This window comes from Halichoerus grypus, chromosome 1, assembly GCF_964656455.1.
Source record: "Halichoerus grypus chromosome 1, mHalGry1.hap1.1, whole genome shotgun sequence".
NCBI lineage: Eukaryota > Metazoa > Chordata > Mammalia > Carnivora > Phocidae > Halichoerus > Halichoerus grypus.
The window spans coordinates 58,409,519-58,430,465 of NC_135712.1; the positions used below are offsets into that span (position 1 = coordinate 58,409,519).

At 45.3% G+C, this 20,947-nt stretch overlaps 2 protein-coding genes across 10 annotated transcripts in view; one reads left to right on the forward strand and one right to left on the reverse strand.

Moving 5' to 3' along the window:
• BOC (BOC cell adhesion associated, oncogene regulated) overlaps window positions 1-5,441 on the forward strand; it is a 71,031-nt gene extending 65,590 nt beyond the window's left edge. For all 9 annotated transcript variants that reach the window (XM_078066107.1, XM_078066097.1, XM_036107182.2 and 6 more), the window contains 5 exons: window positions 1,568-1,789; window positions 2,464-2,699; window positions 2,916-2,992; window positions 3,457-3,650; window positions 4,693-5,441. In XM_078066107.1, coding sequence (XP_077922233.1) covers window positions 1,568-1,789; window positions 2,464-2,699; window positions 2,916-2,992; window positions 3,457-3,650; window positions 4,693-4,880 — 917 coding nt within the window. In that variant the 3' untranslated portion in view covers window positions 4,881-5,441. The remainder of the gene's footprint in view (window positions 1-1,567; window positions 1,790-2,463; window positions 2,700-2,915; window positions 2,993-3,456; window positions 3,651-4,692) is intronic.
• A 3,473-nt stretch (window positions 5,442-8,914) lies between these two features.
• Window positions 8,915-20,947, reverse strand: part of CFAP44 (cilia and flagella associated protein 44) — a 144,635-nt gene continuing 132,602 nt past the window's right edge. Inside the window, exons 31-35 of the mRNA XM_036107180.2 lie at window positions 18,799-18,915; window positions 17,584-17,785; window positions 13,312-13,472; window positions 12,040-12,174; window positions 8,915-9,558 (exon numbers count right to left, since the gene is read on the reverse strand). Of these exons, the coding sequence (XP_035963073.2) occupies window positions 9,367-9,558; window positions 12,040-12,174; window positions 13,312-13,472; window positions 17,584-17,785; window positions 18,799-18,915 (807 nt within the window). The 3' untranslated portion in view covers window positions 8,915-9,366. The remainder of the gene's footprint in view (window positions 9,559-12,039; window positions 12,175-13,311; window positions 13,473-17,583; window positions 17,786-18,798; window positions 18,916-20,947) is intronic.

Here is a 20,947-nt window from a genome sequence, read left to right on the forward strand (position 1 = left end):
AGAGGCTTCACCCCGGCTTCGAGGGCTTGAAGCTTCAGGCGGGTCTAGCCTGGGGGACAGGACCTGCCTGCAAGTAGCGCCCGGTGGTTGGAGGGTGTGGCATCTAGAAGGAGGACGAGAGAGGGAATGCTCAGGGAAGGGCCCGGGGGGTCCGTGGGCATTGGATCCTCAGGGACCCTGTGGCCGTGGGGTCGAGAGGGCTTCCTGGTGTCTCTGCGGGAGCGGGCTGGGGGAGAGCGTGGCGCCTGTGAGGTATGGGCGAAGAGAAGGGACGAGTTGGAGTCTGTCCTGAGGATGTGGGGGTAGGACCAGGGCCCGCTAGCACATCGGGGCCGGGGGAGAGTGAGGGGAGTTCCGAGTGAACTCAGAGTGAGGTGTCTAGCACAAAGTGTGTACGGATGATGTTGCCATTTATTGAAGTGGGGAAGCCAGAAGAGCAGCAGAGCCCAGGAGAAGGGAAGGAGCAAGGGGAAACCACTCGGAGACTTCCTGGGGCTCATTCTTCCTGGGGCTGATTCTTCCGAGACCCTGAAAGAGAAGCAGGTCTGTCGGCAGGGGAGGGCCCCGGGCACAGGGACTTGGCAGCCATCAGGACACAGGACAGAGTAGAGAGAGTGTGGCCTGAGAGGGTCGAGGAGGGCTGGCAGTTCTGAGGAGAAGACAGAAAAAGGTAAGCGGCAGCCCTCGGAGAGGTCGCGGGAGATCCCCAGCCGTGCTGTCAGAGTCGAGAGGCAGACGGCTGTGCACGGGAGTTAACAGGTCAGACGCAGCCTGCTACTAGCATGAGCCACAGGAGGAGTCGCTGTCGTGTTGGAGAAGTGGTGGTTCCCGGTTACTGAATGTCCTAGAGCGTCTCCCCACCTCCATCTCCCTGCTCTGCGGCCGGGCTCAGACCTAGGACTTTGCATCCCTTATCTGCCCAGGAATAGCAAATCCATGGGTAAATTCTGCCGTTCCCAGTTCTTTTGCTGGTTTCATGCATTTTTTTAAAGATTTTATTTATTTATTTGAGAGGGAGAGTGAGAGAGAGAGCAGGAATGGGGTGAGGGGCAGAGGGAGAAGCAGGCTCCCTACTGAGCAGGGAGCCCGATGTGGGACTCGAGCCCAGGACCCTGGGATTATGACCTGAGCCGAAGGCAGACGCTTAACTGACTGAGCCACTCAGGCGCCCCTCAGGCATTTTTTTTTTTTTAAAGATTTTCTTCCAAAAGTTCACTGGCTATTCTCTGAGAAAAGCCCTACACCTCTTCTGCCCAAAAGACCCAGTCTGATTCAGTGCTTGGTTCACAAATATCTCAGGTTGTGTTTTGAAATAGAAGGTTCAGTTCCCTTCAGCAATACCAAATCTCCCATTAGAGGCCAGTTTCATGCTGAGCTTGGACACCACACTCACCTGTTAACTCCCGTGCACAGCCGTCTGCCTCTCAGAGTTTGAGGCACTGCCTTGTGAGTTTGACCCCATTTCCCAGTCCCATGGAATCAGGTTTGTTGTTGGTGCTGTTTTTTGTTTGTTGGGAGGGAAATGTCAAATAATCGATGCTGAAGTGAGTTTTGTCCACAATTACAGCCCGGAAGTCCTCTGGTCAGCCCGGTCGGCTCCCACCCCCAACTCTGGCCCCACCTCAGCTGCCACCCCCGGAAACCGCAGAGCGGCCTGTGGGCACCGGGGCCATGGTGGCACGCTCCAGCGACCTGCCCTACCTGATTGTTGGGGTCGTCCTGGGCTCCATCGTCCTCATCATTGTCGCCTTCATCCCCTTCTGTTTGTGGAGGGCCTGGTCTAAGCAAAGTGAGTGAGTGACCCCACCTCGGCACCTCGGGGAGGAGCCTAGGGAGGGGAGGAGGCGCCCTGCTTCGCATTCACTAGAGCTAAGCTCCTGGGTGCCCCCACAGGGCTCAGAGAGAGAAAAATACGCCACGCCCAGGCCCTTTCCTCCCAGTTCATGGGCCTTGGCAGATGGAAAGCATGCAGTGGAAAGTGGTCTGTCTTCTCTGAGTCTCTGGAGCTCAGTACTTATCTGGCTCCAACTCCTTTCCATGTCTGAAGCTGCTGCTCTGACCACATGTTCGTGTTGCAAATGGACCCCATGTCCTCCCTGCTGCTTCTCTGGGCCTGCGGATGCCTTGAGCTTCCCCTCTTAGCCTGTTACCCACTAATTTCTGCTTCAAATGGCAACACGTCTGGGCAACTTGCCTCATTTAAATATTGCTTCTGTTGGCTCACCACTTCTTGCCCCTGTATCTCCTCACCCTTCTCCCCACTGCAGAAAAGAGTTAAATGTTAGAAGTGGGTGACTGGAAGAATATTGAGAGAGAGAATATTCTCATCCCTGAGGCAGTGTCAGTTCCCTGCGTACCTCATTTTACCCTATGTAGTCAGAAGTTTCCTGAGCTTTCTATGGTACTGGAGGCTGCCCTGGGCCTCCTTGGCCTAAGCATACCTCTGTCCTTCTGTCGTTCCAGAACATACCACAGACCTGGGTTTTCCTCGAAGTGCCCTTCTGTCCTCCTCCTGCCAATATACTATGGTACCACTGGGAGGACTCCCAGGCCACCAGGCCAATGGGCAGCCCTACCTCAGTGGCACCAGTAGCCGGGCCTGTGCCAATGGGATCCACGTGAACAGGGGCTGCCCTGCAGCTGCCCTGGGCTACCCGGGCGTGAAAGCTCAGCAGCACTGCCCAGGGGTGCTTCAGCAGGTAACGTAATCCTGGGAATGTGGGCACATAGGTGCGGGCCAGCATAGGGGGGTTGTTGGGCTGCCTCCTGGGGCTTTTTCCCTTCCAGCCTCTAATCCTGGGCTGCCGGGTCTGGCTCTCTTTAGTCAGGAAGGAACGGCTCATTCTGTCGAACAGTGAACAGGAAAGCTACCTGGACTCTGATGTGACCTTTTTGTTACTCTTTCTTTTGAGCAGCAGGACGACACCAGCGGCCCGCTAACGCAGACCATTCTTGGCACCGGATATGACCCCCCCAGTCACCAGATTCCCAGGTAACCAGGCCTCTCCCATCCCTGCCTTCCACTCCAGAGCTTTCTTTCCCAATAGCTCCTCACACCCAGTCTCAGTCACTGAGGGGGGCCGGGGGGGGGGGCACATCTGACAACCTGCTCCGCCAGACTCGTCTCCTAAGGAGGTGTTGTGTTTGCAGTTATAATGCCCTTCCTGCTTTGCGGCATGGGTTGGCCTGTCAGAGTCCTGCCCTCGCTCGGCAGGCCAGAGCAGCCACATACAACTGGCTCGGTCCACAGGCCCCTCGACACCTGACTGCATATCCTTTCACGCACCCAGAACTTACACAGAATAAAATGGAAATAGACTAGCATTACCCACGGAAGTGGTGGTATGGCACCTCTTACTGTTCAGATGGTCAGCTCTGATGCCCTCAGACAGGGCGGTGAGCGGACAGGCCCACGCGGCCTCCACCTCACTTCTCCATCTGGTCTCGTGCCCGCAGGGGTCCCAAGTCTAGCCCAGACAAGGGCTCTTTCTTATATACACTGCCTGATGACTCAACTCACCTGCTGCTCCAGCCCCACCAAGACTGCCGCCGCCTCCAGGAGCAGCCCGCCGCCACAGGCCAGTCAGGCGCAAGGGACATACCCCAGAGCCCTGGGCTGGAAGCCACCTGGGACCCTCTTTTTCACCGAGGTTGGTGCCAGGGGCAGGGCAGGAAATTGCACAGGCTGGGGATGACATGAAGTAGGTGTCCATAACCCCACAGTGGCCTAGAGAGGGGGAGAGAACAGTCCTCAAAGGTGGTGTTAAGAGCCATCCAACAGCTTTTCTATGGGAGAGACAGGGAGCGAGCCCGTGGGGGCAAACCAGGTGGGGCCGGCTCTAAAAAGCTGAGAAAAGGACACATCCCCATTTCAGAGAAAGAAGCCCTTTTGGTCTCGGCATTTTAAGACCATTCACAAATTCCTACCGCCTCTCATCACACCAAGAGGCATTCTCTAATCACCCCAAATACCTTGCTTTGTTGGGTCTTGTCTCTTAATTAAGGAATGAGATGATATCAGCCATTAAGCAACCGAGTTCTCACATCACCCTCCTAACTCTGTGCTTCCACAGAGCCTTTTCTCCGGGGCCTCAGTGCACACTGCCTGCCCCACAGTCCTCCTTCGTGCCAGGCTCTTGGAAATCAGTGGACGCTTGGTTGGGGCACATGCTGATTTGGACAATTGGCTAATGCTTCTTAGCTTCCATGGCATGAATGTCCATTCGCATGCAGATCCTAGACTCTGTCTCTGGGAGATAAAATTCTAAGACAGGCACCTCCTAGAGCCAGACCCCAGCATCATCAAAACCGGACTCCATCTGGGGTGGGATGATTATGCCCAGAGAAATCATATCAGAGGGGTAGACTAGCAGCTTATATCTGGAAAGAACAGGGCTCTCGTCCACATTTCATGGGCTCAGCTGACTTCATCTGCCCCAGGGTATAGGCTTAGTTGCTTGAGAGTCTCTGGGGTTCCCTCACTGAAATGTGTAGGTGGGACATGGGTAACAAGTGCCCCCCCCCCATGTCTCTGAGACCTGAGAACAGAAATGCCCTTGCCATAGTTATGTGTTTCTGCCTCTTTTAGGGCTAGTATAACCAACTCCCATCACAGAGACTGACCCAGTACCACTGAGCAACGGTCCCTGGTCAGTCTGGATTTTAATGTTTTCCATTTTTCTCTCCCCTCAGGGCCCCCGTGCTGCTTGGGCCTTGTACCAGTTGAAGAGGTGGACAGTCCTAACTCCTGCCAAGTGGGTGGAGGAGACTGGTGTTCCCAGCACCCCGCAGGGGCCTACATAGGGCAGGAACTTGGGATGCAGCTCTCCCCCAGCTCACCAGTGCACGTAGCTTTTGAAACACCACCTCCTACAATTTAGGCAGAAACCAATATCCCAGAAAGACTATATATTGTTTTTAAAAAGAGAAAATTGGTATTTATTTTTCTATAATAGCCATATTTATATATTTATGCACTTGTAAATAAATGTATATGTGTTTTTATAATTCTGGAGAGACACAGAGAATCCTACCCATTGAGGTATGAGGGGGAAATCAAAGAAGCCCCCGTAACAGGATTCCACCTGGCAAGAGTAACACAGACTGAGGAGGCAGCCCTTCACTGAGCACCTCTGCCACCACCCAGGAGGCCGCACAAGGTCCCCAGAGAAGCTGCTGAGAGGACGAATCTTAGGCACACTGTCCATGACCAATGATGAGGGAAAAGCAAGGGCCCCCCTATCACAGGCCGGAGACGCTCGTGAAGACGGCTGGACCGGGTACTACAGCAGACGTTTTCAGAAGATGCTCATGAGGATAGACTAAGATGTGTATAGTCCTATAAGTATTAACAAACCTTCCAGAATCAATAATCTGTGGCAACCTATCTCTGTAAAAACAAACACTGTAACTTCTAAATAAATGTTTAGTCTTCCCTGTAACCTTCAACTTAGTCACATACGAGTCAGCATCCTCTTTAGATGTTAGGATTCAGTTTGAGTATTTGAAGAAAATCTCCACTTGTGACATTTCAACTCTGTCAAGAGTCTGAGAGCTGGAAAAGGTAGCAGATGTCTAATTCTTTGTCTTTTTAAGTAAGTATTGTGTTAGTAACTGTTTAGTCCGAGAGGGAGACAGTGTGAAGTAGTTAAGCAGATTCGCAGTTCTCTTACTGAATGGACTCGAGGTAAAGCTTTGGTCACAGAGATACGTGTGGAAGACAAGTATTTTCTCCAGAATGCCGTTTAGTTAAATGCTAGGCTGCATGTGCATGTGCGGTGCCTGATAAAACTCACTTTTCTTTCCAAAGATAGACCAACATTGCCAGAGGAGTTGACCCACTAGTCATATAAAATCAACATTTACTTCCATACAACCACAGGATCAACCTTTATACCTGCAACTGGCACTAGCTGGAGGCTGAAGCTTTGCACTGAAAGCCCTAACACTCAGCCGTTCTCAGGAGGGAAACCGTGTGCTAGATTTCAGCAAAGGCGAGTTACAGATGCAATGCAGCCTGAGACTCTCAATCTGGTTACGAGTCCTGGGGCCAGACTCACTCCACCCTAGTCACCCGTGGGAGAAACCAGATTCTCGGACAAGTGCACCCTCTACTGGCCAGAAGAGATACCGGGCCTGCGCTTAACCTTTGTCGCATGCTTTTTCTGTCCGACAGCTAAACTGGGAAAAGCGTTCTCATCGAGATGCAACATGATCTTTAGAAAAGTTGTATTTAAAAAATACTTTAAGAAATAAAATGAAGGACTGTAAGGAACATGGAAATGATAGAAGAAATAAGATGTAACTTCAGCTACGACCCTGCGCTGTGGGCCTAAAAGTCACTTCCAGGAGTGGGACAGGGCCAATACTCTCAGTCCTTACTCAGCTAAGCCAGGGTCTCTCAGAGCTGGGCTGTAACTCACCTCCTAGCCCACTGGCTTTAAATTTTATTTTACTTATTTTTTTGCTCCTTGATGATCCCACGTAGTTGTCGAAGTGAATTTTGGTGAACTTTATGGAAGTGATACATAAAATTGCTTTCTGCACAGCCCTGGAACCATAACAATATTGAATGGTTTTTGCTCTCAAAAAAAAAAATTGTAGGAGAGAAAAATCACTTCTAAGGCACATTAAATGAGATAAATATGTGTATTTACCTTAGCCAATAGCAGGAAAAGAGGAAAGGCATCAGGCCTCTAAATTTTAGCCTAGAAAATAAAATGGCTTAGATATTCGATTTCATTGTATTTTATATTTCTTTAGATTCAGATTATTATAGTGCCTTTTAAAAGTCTGATTCAGCCGGCAAAGGCTATATAATTTACCAATGGAAGAGTAGGACCTAGGGCAGGCGCTGGTGGGGGTGCAGAGCCCAGCTCAGGCCCACAGCTCCCCCCCCCCCAGGCATGGCAGTCCTCCATGACAGGACAGCCGGCCTTGGCAACAGTGACTAACTGTGACACAGGGCTTCACTCGACAGCTACTTTTTCTTCCAGTGTTGGGTTTTGAGTGTACTGTGGACAAGGGTTCAAAATAGCCGAGTTACGTTGGCAGTTTACCCAGAGGTAACTCCATGTGGACAGATTTTGGCCTCACTCTGAGAGGTGAGGCAGCTTTCTCCACAACACAGCCAGAGGCAGAGAACAGTCTGATCAGGGGAGCAGGAGTGAATGGAAAGTTATCCCCCACCAAAGCTGAACCCTGGTGGTCTCCTTCTGTCCAAAGCTGAACTTCCCAAAGACTCTGATACTATACTTAAGTACAGATTTAAGGCTAAGTCTGGAATCATGTAGAAATGTAACTAAAGCTAGCTATAGGTCTTGTTCAAAATAAATTCAAAATAAACAACTGAGTATTAACTATATTGTCAAACCTACAGGATGAAGGCCTGACTATTGTGGACGTAAGTGGTGATTCAGTCTAGTTTGATTTGGGGGGTGGAAATAAATAATCCTGATTGGTTTTACAGAGTTGAAAAACTCAGGGAGTCTTTGCCACAGCTCTTCCATAGACTCTAAAGTCATTCTTGCTGCGATTAGAATCACAGAATTTCAGAATGGGAAAGAGGCTTAGAGCTTATCCAAATCCTTCATTTGTCAGATAATAAAATGAGGCCCAGGAAGATTACGTAACTTCCCCTGGCTCTCACTACCACCTAGGGAACGGGGTCTCCCCGGAGACCAACCCCTTTATCCAGACAGTTGCTCATTGTGGTAGCCAGCCAGCAAGGAACTGAAGCCTCCTGCCAAACAGCTAAGTGAGTGCGTCTGGAAGTAGCCCTTCTGGCTTCAGCCAAGCCTCGCATGGGGTGGCCCCAACTCACAGCTTGACCACAACCTCGGGAGAGACTCTGAGCCCAGAGCAGCCTGCTAAGCTGCTCCCAGATCCCTGACCCTCAGAACCCGGGTGAGAGAAGTGCCTGTTGCGGTAAGCAATGTTCGGAGGTAACTTCATGTAGCAATAAGGAAGTAAAAGCCTCAGAGCTAGGACGAGCAATTTTCGTTAGATGCTTGAAGGGCACCCGTAGTTTAGGGTGTACAGCAGAGGAAGTGAGGGCGCCTCCAGTCCAGAAGCCACTTCACCAGGGATTTAAGCTACTGGGCACAAACTTTTTGGATCGCTTAAATAGGAACATGAAAGAACCTTTGAAAGGAAGCAAGTCCTATCTAATCTCGGGGGAGGACAGATCAGCAGGCTGGTCACAGGTTAGGAAGACTTGACGTTGCCGGGTCACCTTCTACGCTGATGTAATATCGCCTTCCTCACCTTTCCTTCTCCATGACTAACTTCTATTCTGGGACAGCTCAGTGGAGACGCTCATTCATATATATGGACCCACAGAGCTCTGAATCTCAAATGCTAAGCTCTGTTACTAACAGGGGTCCAAATATCAGGGAGATCATTCCTAAATGGGTACAGCCATGAATCCCCATCACCGCTTACCCCCAAACGAAAAGGACAATCAAATTAGTTTAAAATGTTATGCACAATCAAAAGTGATGGTTGGAGCCAGTCTCTCAGAGTGATAGAGTGATGTAACCTATCAAGACTTAGGGGTCTACATCAAAAACAGCAAATGACTCGACTAGAACCCGGAAGAAAATGCAGAGGACGTGAAAAGCTATGGGACTACTTAGAATACTGGTAGAGCTGCAGACACCTTCAGAGAAAAGCCGCCTTGTTGACCATTTTGCAAAACATACTCCTCTGCTCCATTCAGAGCTGAGGAGTTTGCCGAAGCCAGGGGTGATTCAGGAAGCTGGGTAGTCTCTTGCTTTCGGCCAATCCAAAGCCAACAGCTCTGTCTGCATTTCCTGCATCCTGAGCCCTCAAATAACTGCTCTGTGGAGTTAACAATGTCAGAATTCTGATTTGCATCTCATTCTAAGATACTGTTGGCAGAATAGCTTGTGCTTTTGTTTTTTGTTCTCAGAAAACACTGAATATCAGAGTTGATTTTCCAAGGACTGAAACAAGCAAGGTTTCTCACAGATTGTTAGTTTTTCCTGCCGATGGCTAAAAATTCAGATAAGCAAGAGACAGATTTCCTAAAACAAGATATATTGGAGATGCTTTCTTGCAGTTTTGAGATACATACAGCGTCTGAAGCCTCCATATTCAATCCAGTGGGTTCCAAACAGATCTAAAATGGTTCAGTTCAATAAGAAATAGATGTTGAGTGCTAGAGTCCATTCTAAGATAACTAAATTGGAGAAAAGTTATTAAAACTATATGAGTGGATCTGGTCTTAGACTTTTAAATAAATTCATTTTAAAATAATAGGACTATCGCAGCCGGCAAGGAAACAGAACTTCTGGTAAGTTGTATGTCGGAAATCTTGGACGGAGTTGAGAGAAAAAAGCAAACTTAAAGGCCCATGGGCTTCATCTCCTTCTCTTGTGGAGGCTGAATGGGGGGTAGGATAAGACCACCTTTCTTACGCAAGAGAGCAATCTCTTCCTTTAAGGCCAAAATCCTTTCTGCCTGGAGTTGGATCAATTCAGTGACCTTCTCTCTTGCCACAATGTCCGCTTTCCGAGGGCCCTGGAAGGCATTGCCCTGTTAAAAGAAAACACCTCCCTGCTTTAAGCATCACGTGTAATGTGAAAAATTCCCCATTCTTATGTTAGGAGTGCCTATCTTACTGTCAGTTTAAATACCCATTGCTTCTTATTTTAAGGGGCCTTCAATTCTTCCACTGAAATCCCACCATTAGAAATGTGCCCCTCTGGCTAATGAGTAACTCTTAAAATGCAAATCCCATTAAGCTAGCTATCCCTCATTCCTACTGTAGAAGGGCTCAGCACTGGAACCATAAAAGACGGGGTACCCCCTTTTTCTATACAGCCCATATTTTGTTTCCCAAAAAGGAAATCTCTATTTCCTCCTCCAATTCCTTCTCTTGTCCAGCCAACTCCTGCTTATGCTCCAGACATCACTTTTAGGGAGTCCTTTGTCCTGTGGACTAGATTAGGATTTCCTGTTCTGTGTTCTTTCAGAACATCCATCATATATCATCGTGATTATGAGATTGAACCATTAAAATTTATATCTGAGACTCCTTTTTTAGGTTGAAAAAGTGGCAGTTTCATATGGTTCAACCTAAATGCCTGTTTGAGATCTTTCTGGCAAGAGCCTGTGCCTTTCAGAGCTGGATGGATCTCACCGCTCTACCCAGCACCTGCCCTGGAGCGTGTGACATAAGGACCTGCTCAGAAAGCTCTGAATGCATGTTAAAGGGAAGAAGATGACACTTACGTAGTACATCCACTCTGTGCTTAGAGCGGAGGCAGCCATCATGTGACCTCGAAGGAAACTCCAAAGAATCACTGAGAGAATCAGAGAGCTACTGGCCCTGGCATCACAGGCCCACTAAGCCAAAAACCCTCAGTCATCACCTCCAGACTTCTTGTTAGTGAGGAAAATGACCGCTATTTGTTTAAGCTACTCTCCACAGGGCTTTTGGCTACTTGTAGCTAAACCCATGCCTCAGCTCATGGCATCACTCCAGCTGGTCACTTTGAAGTCACCTTAACTTTCCCTCATCTTCCTCACCATATCCAGTCAAAGTTTGGCTATTCTTACTTTGAAATGTCTGATCCTTTTTTGTTCTTGCCATCTATATCCCAATTCATGCCTAGACTGTTGGAAGAATAATAGCAATGGACTCAGCTTTGGAGGTGGACAGACCTTGGTTTAAAAACTAAGCACCATTCATTAGCTCCGAGGCAGTTACTTAACTACTCTGAGCTTTGGAAAGTAGTATTTTGAGAGTAGCAGTATGAGACATTCCACGTAAAGAGACTATACATGAAAATCTATTACTTTAATACCATAAAAATTATCTATGTAAAGATATGTATGTAAGGATCTGCTATGTAAAGAGACATATACTATGAATTTCCTTTCCCATTTAACTGATCTTCTACTCAAACACTTCAGACTCTTTTCTCCAATATATCTGGACTTACCAAAGCACATAAAGCCAACAAGTGTGTATGACTGCTTATTCTATGAAGATCGTGTTTAGGCATTAACCTTCTGGAACACCGTCCTGATTCTTAATTTGAAAATTCTTCAGTGGGTAAACGGCCCTCAATACTCAGATTTCTAGTATCCTCTCATACTGAATTTCCAATAATAAACCTCCCAAATCCTCTTATTCATTCTTGCTTCTAGACTTGTACTTAGACAGGTAATTCTTAAACTCTAGCCTGCATCAGAATCATCTGGAAGGCTTGTTAATGTAGCTGGCTGGGCCCCTCCCCCAGAGCTGCTGATTCAGTAGATCTGTGGGTGGCCCGAGAATTTGCATTTCTAATAAATTCCCCAGGTGAAGCTGATGCTGTTTTTCGGGGGACCACACTTTGTGAACCCCTGGCTTAGACCATTTCCAGGATGCTTAAAGAAAACCAAGGGAAACAATGGGTGTTTTTGCAGATACTTCTGTAAAAATATGACATATATATTTTAAAACATATCGCATATGTGTTAGGTTCCTAGAGGACCCCTCACCTAGGTGAATCTTGAATCAGGTGAACCTGTATTAAATAAGTTATCCACCATATACTATGTATTAAGTATTATGTCAGGCTCAATAAATATTATGTAAGAAAAAGTTGAAAGCCATAAAAAGTAACAAGTGTTTTAATAAAGTAATATGAGATCCTACAATTAAAGATACCCACTTTAAATCAAACGAAATAAACAAATATTGGAAATGGGTATTTGTTTCCAAATTTAGGGATTATTTTGGCGTCATTTGTACCTAACTAACCTTACCTCTCCAGGGCTAAGGCAAACCCCATAGATTAGTACATATGTAAACTCGTGTCACCCAAAAGGCATACAGTAAAACTAGTCCCCCAGGCTCACCTGTAAAGTGGGTACTAGCAACTTCATGTCCTCAGGGACCCAGGTGGACTGGAAGTGGTACAAGATCAAGGTTTGTTTAAATGCCAGCACTTGATATTCCTGTGAATAGCTACCCTCACAGAGCTTCCCCAACTCTGATAAAAGGTCTGAAGAAAAGGAACATACCTGCTGGTTCTGTAGTGTATTCAACTGAGAATCAAGTTTCTTCTTTTCAATACATAAATCATTCATCTGATGAAGCTTTTTAGTGTGTTCCTTTGTCTTCATCATCAACTCCCATCGTACCTGAGCAATCTTTTCCTGCCAGGACAGGAAGATGTAAAATGGGTTAAGTAAATAAGAGAGGAAACAGAAAAATACATGTCCAGATTTGATCAAAACCATTCAGCAAATATGCATATGAAAAAAATATAATCGAAAATCACTATGAAAATGCAACCAGAGCCAACTGCATTGGCTCTGGTTCAATTAGAGAAAAGAAGAATGTAGGTATGCCCAAAGATACAAGGAGGTAAAAAAGATAGACATAGATATCACTTCATTGTTGAAGAATGAAATCAGTATGCAAACAGTGCTGCTATTCATTACTTAAAAGGAAGAATATTAATTTAAGCAGCAAGCTTTCATATATTGTTCTTTCCCCAGTCTTGACCCAAGATCCTCAAGTAGCCTTGAATGGCCATGCATCTCCTGGTGGCTTTCCTTTGTTCTCTTACTGCTCCGAAAATTATTTTAGATTGCACATATTATCTCCAGCATTCCCCTCCCTGAAAATCTTGGATAAGCAAAGATGAGACAAGATGACACTAGGAACCTCTTCTCCTGCCCTGTCTACTGATAAGACAGGAAACTGGAGAAGTCATCATGACTTGGGGGCTTATAAAATCTTTATACAAGCTCCTATCTTTGAACCTGGCTACAGTGGGACACTGCCTCATCTCATAGCTCAGGGAACAGTGTAGGCGTTAACATCTTCTGAGACCCCACCAGCGAAATAGTCCATACCTGGTTATAGAATTTATTATTTAGAGATGTTTCCTAATTTCCAGATATGAACAGCATGTAAAAGCTACAGGGAACACTACAACTGCGATCCTCCGAGCACAGCGGTTCCATCTCTAACACTGTCAGAGCATTTATTTATACATTAATGTAGACCTCAGAGGGGAATCCTGGTCATCGACCATGCCATTTTGTTATATTTTCATGTACCCAGGACCCCAAAACCTAGTGCTGGTGCTTTCACTCCAAGACAGACAAGTCCCTTCAACTAAGTGAATGGTCAGGATGCTGAGACAGGCTTAAGATCATGGGGGAGCCGAGTGGGGCCCACAGACTCGTCTCTGGCTGCTCAGATGCTTCACAGGAACCACGGACAGTGTTTCTTGCCTTGACCCACGTTCAGCCAAGGCAGGTCACCTGTTGTCTCAGCCATACCTCCCACATCTTCATTTCCTTTGCATTCGTTAGCTCCTTTCGAAGTTTTTTGATCTTTAGCTCTTCAAGCGTTGTGTTCACGGAAAGTGTCTGAAGGGCTTCTAGGTCTATCACACGGCCAAACTTGCTGATCATTAGTTGATGGACCGTTTCTTCCATTTCTAAAAAAAAAGACTTCACTGTCTTAGGTTGTTCCGTGGCCCGCATTGTTATTAAATGAACAATACCAGTAGCAACAACATTCCAAAGAACTGAGTTTGCAAGAGGATGGTAAAAGATTTTATGTTACCAGTTGACTTGTCCTCTGTGACTCTTCGCCAGCTCCTTTCCTCACTTAAAATGCCCATTCCTGGTTGTCTTTTCATCTACTTGAAAATCCTGTGTAAGGCAGACTCTGCTTTCCCCCAGTTGTTTCCACCCTCTGCTGTGCCCCTCCTCAGACTGTCAAGGGCCCCGACTGGACAAAGAACTCTTCAGATTTTTTTTTTTTTTTTTAAGTCACTGATCTCTACAGCATCTAGTGTTAAGAACACAGCAGGCACTGAGAGGAAGTTTCCATCGTACTCCAAGTAAAAATTAAAGTCTGATTCTCAAACATTCCAGGCTCATTCTCATCTCAGTTCCCACCGACTGGAATGTTCTTCCCCAAATAGCCACATGGCTCCCTCTTGCCAGCCCATTTTCTGAAAGCAAGTTGTAAGGCTCATTTCCAATACACTCAGTTCTGAAGGGGTAACCAAGGTCCTCGTCCTCTAACCAGGGAAAACCACACCTTACCACTATTCCACCTTTCCAGGGAGCGGTTCCTGGCTCCTACAGACCTGAGCACTCTCCTTTCCCGTCCCTTCTTAATTTTTCTTCTTAGCAATGATCTCCATCTAACATGCAATATATCTTACTTTTGTTTACTGTCTTTCCTCAACATGAGAACCCTGGAACTTCTAGGGAAAATTCCATTTGTGGGGTCTGAGCTCCCCAAGAAAATGTAATTCTTGTAACAAGACTTTCTCAGGTACCAGACTGTCCCCTAAGTGAAGTCTGAAGGCCCTAAGGTATCAGAAGATGATACGGTTCTGCAATGGTGTGGAAGTTTGTATCTGGTGTCATTGTTAGGGTTTGACTATAATGATATAACTGGCATGACTGCTGTTGTGCATGATCCGGGAAGGGCTGTTCACTTGTATTCTGTGTGAGTGTAGTCCCCATGGACTTGTGTAATGTGGCGGCCACGATAATCAGTGATGCAAAAACGAAATGATGCTTAGATTATTTGTACACATGTACTAGCCTGTGGCTGCCTGCTTGGCCTCAGTAAGAACCTTGAGACTCCCTCCAGCTAGTGCCCTCTCCCATGACAGCCTCATGTACTAGGACGTGGACTCTGGTCCTTGCCATTCCCCCTGTGGAGACAGTCGAATGCCCTTCTCCTGATTTGATTAGGCCACCTAGTGTTTACCGGGGACATAAAGCCTTCTGGAATATTTACCACATGCCTTCTCCATGGCCAAGAGCTGTGTTCTCCTTGGAATGAAGTGAACTTACTCCTTCCCACCACCATGTTCTAGACTCTCCTCTTCTTGTTCACTGAGTCTATGGAAGGAGGAAGGCAACCTCAAGCCAAGCATGGTGTTCCTCATCACTGCTAAGCCTTTGTTCTCCGGCTTACAGAAAAGGAACCCACTCCGAGTTCCACCTTCAGAATCAGGAAAACTTTAACCAGACTCACAACTTGCTTTTCAGAAAATGGGGTGGGGGTGGGGTGGGGAGAAGAACTGAAAGTTGCTGAATAAAACTTATACCACATGGAACTATTCCCTTTTATTTCCATTAACACTCTGAAAATTTGCAAACTTCATTTCATCTTTACACATTTTCCCAAAATGAAAGTTTGCCCAAACTGAAACAAGCTTCTTTCCTTGTTTTCATACTAGTTTATTCCTTGGTTTGATGAATAGTACTTTCAAATATAAACAACATTCATGGCCTACCGAAGCCAGAGGAATGTGAAGTACATGAGAAGCACTGGGACCTCAAGGCTTACACCTGACAAAACTGTGTGTCTCAAATTAGTGTTATTTAAACATGCAGTCCTAATATGTATTTTTTATTTTATAATCCAGCTGCCTTGCAGAACCAGCTGCCCATGAAGGCAGAACCATCAACACTCACTGGAAACTGGCCTCTACAAATCCAAGCAACTTGGATTGGCTGACTAGTTGAGTACTATAGGCTTCCCATTTTTTTTCTTTTTGAAATTAATATATATATACTTTTATTCAATTGTGGTAAAATACATAACATAAAATATCATTTTAAACATTTTTAATTATACAGTTCTGTGGCATTAAAATAGATACTAAGATATTAGCAATATTGTTTTTATTTATTTTATTTATTTTTTAAAGATTTTATTTATTTATTTGACAGAGAGAGAGAGACAGTGAGAGAGGGAACACAAGCAGGGGGAGTGGGAGAGGGAGAAGCAGGCTTCCCGCGGAGCAGGGAGCCCTACGCGGGACTCGATCCCAGGACCCTGGGATCATGACCTGAGCCGAAGGCAGACGCTTAACGACTGAGCCACCCAGGCGCCCCAATATTGTTGTTTTTAAAGTTGGAAACTTCACCACTTACACTTCTGTTCCATATATCAAATATTCAAAACATATTTTAAAGGATAGTAATCTTTATACTGTGCATCTTATAATATCCACAACTCCAGATAGATTAAAAATACAAATATGAAGAACACTACTAATAGAGGACACTATGGACAAAATATCTTTATGATCTCAAAACAGGAAAGGATTTCTTAAACAAGACATATACAGGGGCGCCTGGGTGGCTCAGTCGTTAAGCGTCTGCCTTCGGCTCAGGTCATGATCCCAGGGTCCTGGGATCAAGCCCCACATCGGGCTCCCTGCTCAGCGGGGAGCCTGCTTCTCCCTCTCCCACTCCCCCTGCTTGTGTTCCCTCTCTTGCTGTGTCTCTCTCTGTCAAATAAATAAATAAAATCTTTAAAAAAAATAAAAAAAAACAAGACATATACACAGACACAATGCACAAACCATAAATATTGATAAAATTATATTAAGATTTTAAATGTCTATATCCCAAAAGGATACACTAAACAAAGTAAAAAGGCAAGTCACAAGAAGAAATTTGAAGTGCCTTAAAAGACAGAATATAGAAAGAACTCCCTAAATCAGTAATAAAACAAGTAAAAAATTGGTAAGGTTTATAATAGGCAACTTACAGAAAAGGAAACACAAATAAATGGCAAATAACTAATGTACGTGAAGATATTTAACCTCACCAGAATCCAGGAATCATGAATAAAAAACCACACTGAAATACAATTTAACATCCACCAGGCTGGCAAATACATTAAAGTCTGACAGCATCAGATGTTCCTGAGAATATGGAGCCTGAGCCGTTCTCACTGCCAGGGAAGCGGCAGGCTGGGGGGGCGGGGGGGGAGGGGAGGGTTGGAGATCAAATGATACAACCACGTCGGAGAGCAGCTTGGCAATATACAGGAGTGCCTGCCGGAAACGCTAACACCCCTCTACACCCCAGACACCCCAGTCCTGGGGATTCACTTTCTCCCGTGCACAAGGAGATGTGTACAAGAAGATTTACTATAGCTCTGTCTTCATGAAAAATTAGAAATACCTGAAATATCCATCAACAGAAGATTGAAGAAAGAAGTTCTTTCAGAGTCCTACAATGGAATATTATCGTAACAGTTAAAGTGAATAAATTACAGCAGTATGGATACCTCTCAAAAATTGGTTTAATAAAGTGAACTGCAAAATGATATGAATAATATTACAGTTAAAAACATGCAAAGTAGTTCCATATGTTGTGTGTGGATACATACATAAGCGTATGTGCTCACCTGCCAGTTGACCCTGGGGAAGGGGCTGGGGAACAGTAGCAGAAAGAGGAGGGGCTTCAGTTGTACGGGCAATGTTTTGATTCCTTAAACTTGGTGGCTAGTTATGTCACTCTATATTTCATCATGCATAAAACCTTTTAAACTTAAGAGAAACAGTTTCTATGATAAAGGATTTATTCTTTTAAAACAAGAGCGTGACTATTCATTCAGTGGTATTAGGAGAGATGGTAGCTAGGAAGACGAGCAAGGGTTTCCTTGCTCTCAGTGGTTCTGATTCTGTGATAACTTACTGTTTTCAAAGCTGGAGGTGGTCACTTAATAGTTCCCTCTCTTATCAAGATAGTACTGGATAACCCGTGGGCTTAGTTACTCACTGCTTATAGTTTTTGCCATCTCTCTCTTTTCTCGGATAAGCTGTTTGCGCCTCTCCCGGCAGTCCTTGTTAAGTTTTTGCTGCTTGGAATTTTCTTCATGGAGCTGTATGATTCTTTCTTGGAGCCGTCCCAAGGAATGGTTAGAAAAGACCAAGGTTCCAGAAAGATCATTAGGAATTTCTCCAAATGCTACATACTCTACCTATCAAAACCAAAACAAAACCAAGATCAAACTAAATGTAAGATCATAGAAAGCACTTCCTTTTCTGTCCTTGTTTAGGTCATTGCCTTTGGACTTCTGTCATTCCCACCACTGAGTAAGGTAAAAGAGCCAGAGTTGCCTTCAGATAGTAAGCCACATTATGTCCCTGTAGGGACAGCAAATCTTCCCCCAGACCATGCCTAGTATCTGCTGCATAACCATGGGACAAACATTTCACGGTGGGTGTATTAGGCAAATCGCTACATAAAGCTAATCCAGTTTGGATCAGGTTACACAAAATATATGTGAGGCTGATCTAAGCTTTTTCTTCTAAAATACAGCTTTCTCCCTTTACCTGACAAAATAGGGTACCGAATGCATCTCTGCACCTTAATATAAGCTGTAATTCTAATGAGTGTGGAAATGAACCAAGAGGCAAGAAAAAGAAAGGACACTTTCCTTTTGTCTTGCCCTCCCTCATTAACAAGCAGAGATTATGATAATTCTTGCATAATTCATGTCTATTTGAAGACGGTGTGAAAAGATGTGCACATGATCCAAGATTTCAACTTCCAAACCATTCCATTCTTAAGTCATAAGCTCCTTGGGGCACCTGGCTGACTCAGTTGGAAGAGCATGGGACTCTTAACCTTGGGGTTGTGAGTTTGAGCCTCACGTTGGGTGTAGAGATTACTAAAAATAAATAAACAAACAAACAAACTAAAAAATAAATTTAAAACCAGTCATAGGCTCTTCATTTCCTCAGACCTGAAACAATTCATTGGCCTTTGGAAGTGATAATGGGCCATCGGGAAATACATATGTTTGGCTCTTACTCTTTCACAACAATCTGAGAATGGATAAGAAAAGTTGGGGTGTCATTATTCAGGTAGAATTCTCAGCAAAGGGCTGCATTTCTTCCCACGAGTGACCCACGAATCTTTTCTGGGAAAGCCTGGGTGTGGTGGCTCTTCTCCTCAGACAGGGTGGCGCATCGTCTCCAGACCCATCACCTGGTGGAGCTTGAGTGGAATCACGACCAGCAGTTCATTTAGCCGCTGCTGTTTCTCTCGTTGGTAAGCCTCCAGGGCCTCCTCAGCTACATTCAGGTTAGCTGCCACAACTTTCACCTGTGGAGAGCCCCATGTGTGAAATGTGATAAATGGGGACATCTTGGGAGATGAGCAGGACCTGCCCTGTTGGGCTATGATTAAATGAATGATCCCAGTTTGCAGCCCAGGAATATGTGTTATTTTTTTCCTGCTAAGTCATGATCCACACTACTTTTTCAATCATTCCTATGTCCCCAAAGTAGCAAAGGGCCCATGAATAAGAGTTCAGATGTCCTCATCTCCCTTTTATTTTCTGCATGAAAAGCAGCTCTCAGCATGGAATGTCTTTGTCAAGATGGTGGGAATCTCATTGGGCCATCAATGACCTCAAAAAACAAAAGGAAAAAGCCCTTTAAGGCAACAAAATTACTAACTACAGTACTCATAAAGCACGTTCTTCATCTAAAAAACTTGAAAGTTTTCCAAATCATTTTGTATTTGCAAGAGGAGAAGCAGTCTATCAAAAATATTTGTGAATATGAACTCTAAATGATACTTTCCAGCCACTGGATGCACTCAGCCAAAGAATTAAATGAAGTCAGAGAAGGACTTCTCGAGAACCACGCCACTGTTGATTGTCTACTACTGCTACACCATTTGGGGTGTGAAAAATTTCCTCACATGGTTTGTTTCAACAACTCAGTTAACTCCTGCAAGGTGACCCAATTAATAGGGGACATTTGTGATCAATTAAATAAGATCAAGATATCCACTGATCTATTTGACAAAATTGGTAATTGGGGATCCTATCTAAGACATTTGACCATAATTTTGGGCCTAATACTCGTTTCATGTTCATCCTTTTGAATGTGCTGATGCATGTACCGTTTGCTGCCCATCATGACCCCCTGGTGCCATACCAAGGGCCCCTGGACTGACCCCTGGAGAGATTCTAACTGCCCTACAGCCCGCAGCCCCATTTCAGCAGGAAGCAGCCAGAGCGGTCATCGTCCCATTCCCTAGGGTTAGGGTTAGGGTTACCATTCCAGGGGGAGGAATGAGTAAGGGACAGGCAGGTCTAAGCAGGGAGAGATAGATAGGGGGCTATGTGATCAGGCTCAAAGAAATCCCAAAAACGTGAGGTGTGGGGAACCCAGAGATAAGGGGACAAATTGGACCACCCTGCCCTAGGTGTGGGGGTGGGTGGGTGTCTTTTTTATGATAATCACCTGTGACCAACAAAGAATAACCAGACCCTAAAAAGGAAGTAAGCCATTGAAGGTCTCATCACTAGTCCTTGCTCAATGGTGATATCAATAGAGATGTTAGAAGGATTTAAGTTCCCTGGTTAGCTTTCTATAAAAGACTAACCCTAAGGACCCTCAGTGGCAACCCTGTCTGGACCCCTCTCACTCTGTTTCTATTTATTTTTATCTTACTCTTTTTCATTTCTGTTTTTGTGAATGTTTCCTAATATACAAAATACATTAGTACAATAGTTTGTGAATATAATTTGTAAATATATATATATATATTGTATATAATTTTTTTTTACTTATAGAAGTATGTAATAAAAAAGTTTGGAGATCAATGATTTAGATAAAGGAAGGCCAATCTTCAAAAGAACCAACAGCCCCTACCACAACTGTGCTTGAAGAGGAAAAACTTAAAATATAACACTTAAAATGTTTAGGGGCACCTGAGTAGCTCAGTCAGTTAAGTGTCTGCCTTGGGCTCAGGTCATGATCTCAGGGTTCTGGGATCGAGTCCTGTGTTGGGCTTCCTGCCGAGCAGGGAGTCGGCTTCTCCCTCTGTCTGCCGCTCCCCCTGCTTGTGCTCTCTGACAAATAAATAAAATCCTTAAAAAAATAAATAAAATAGGAGCGCCTGGGTGGCTCAGTCAGTTAAGCATCTGCCTTCGGCTCAGGTCATGATCCCAGGGTCCTGGGATCGAGCCCCGCATCGGGTTCCCTGTTCAGCGGGAACCCTGCTTCTCCCTCTCCCATTCTCCCTGCTTGTGTTCCCTCTCTCACTGTCTCTCTCTCTCTGTCAAATAAATAAGTAAAATCTTTAAAAAATAAATTAAATAAATAAATAAATAAATAAATAA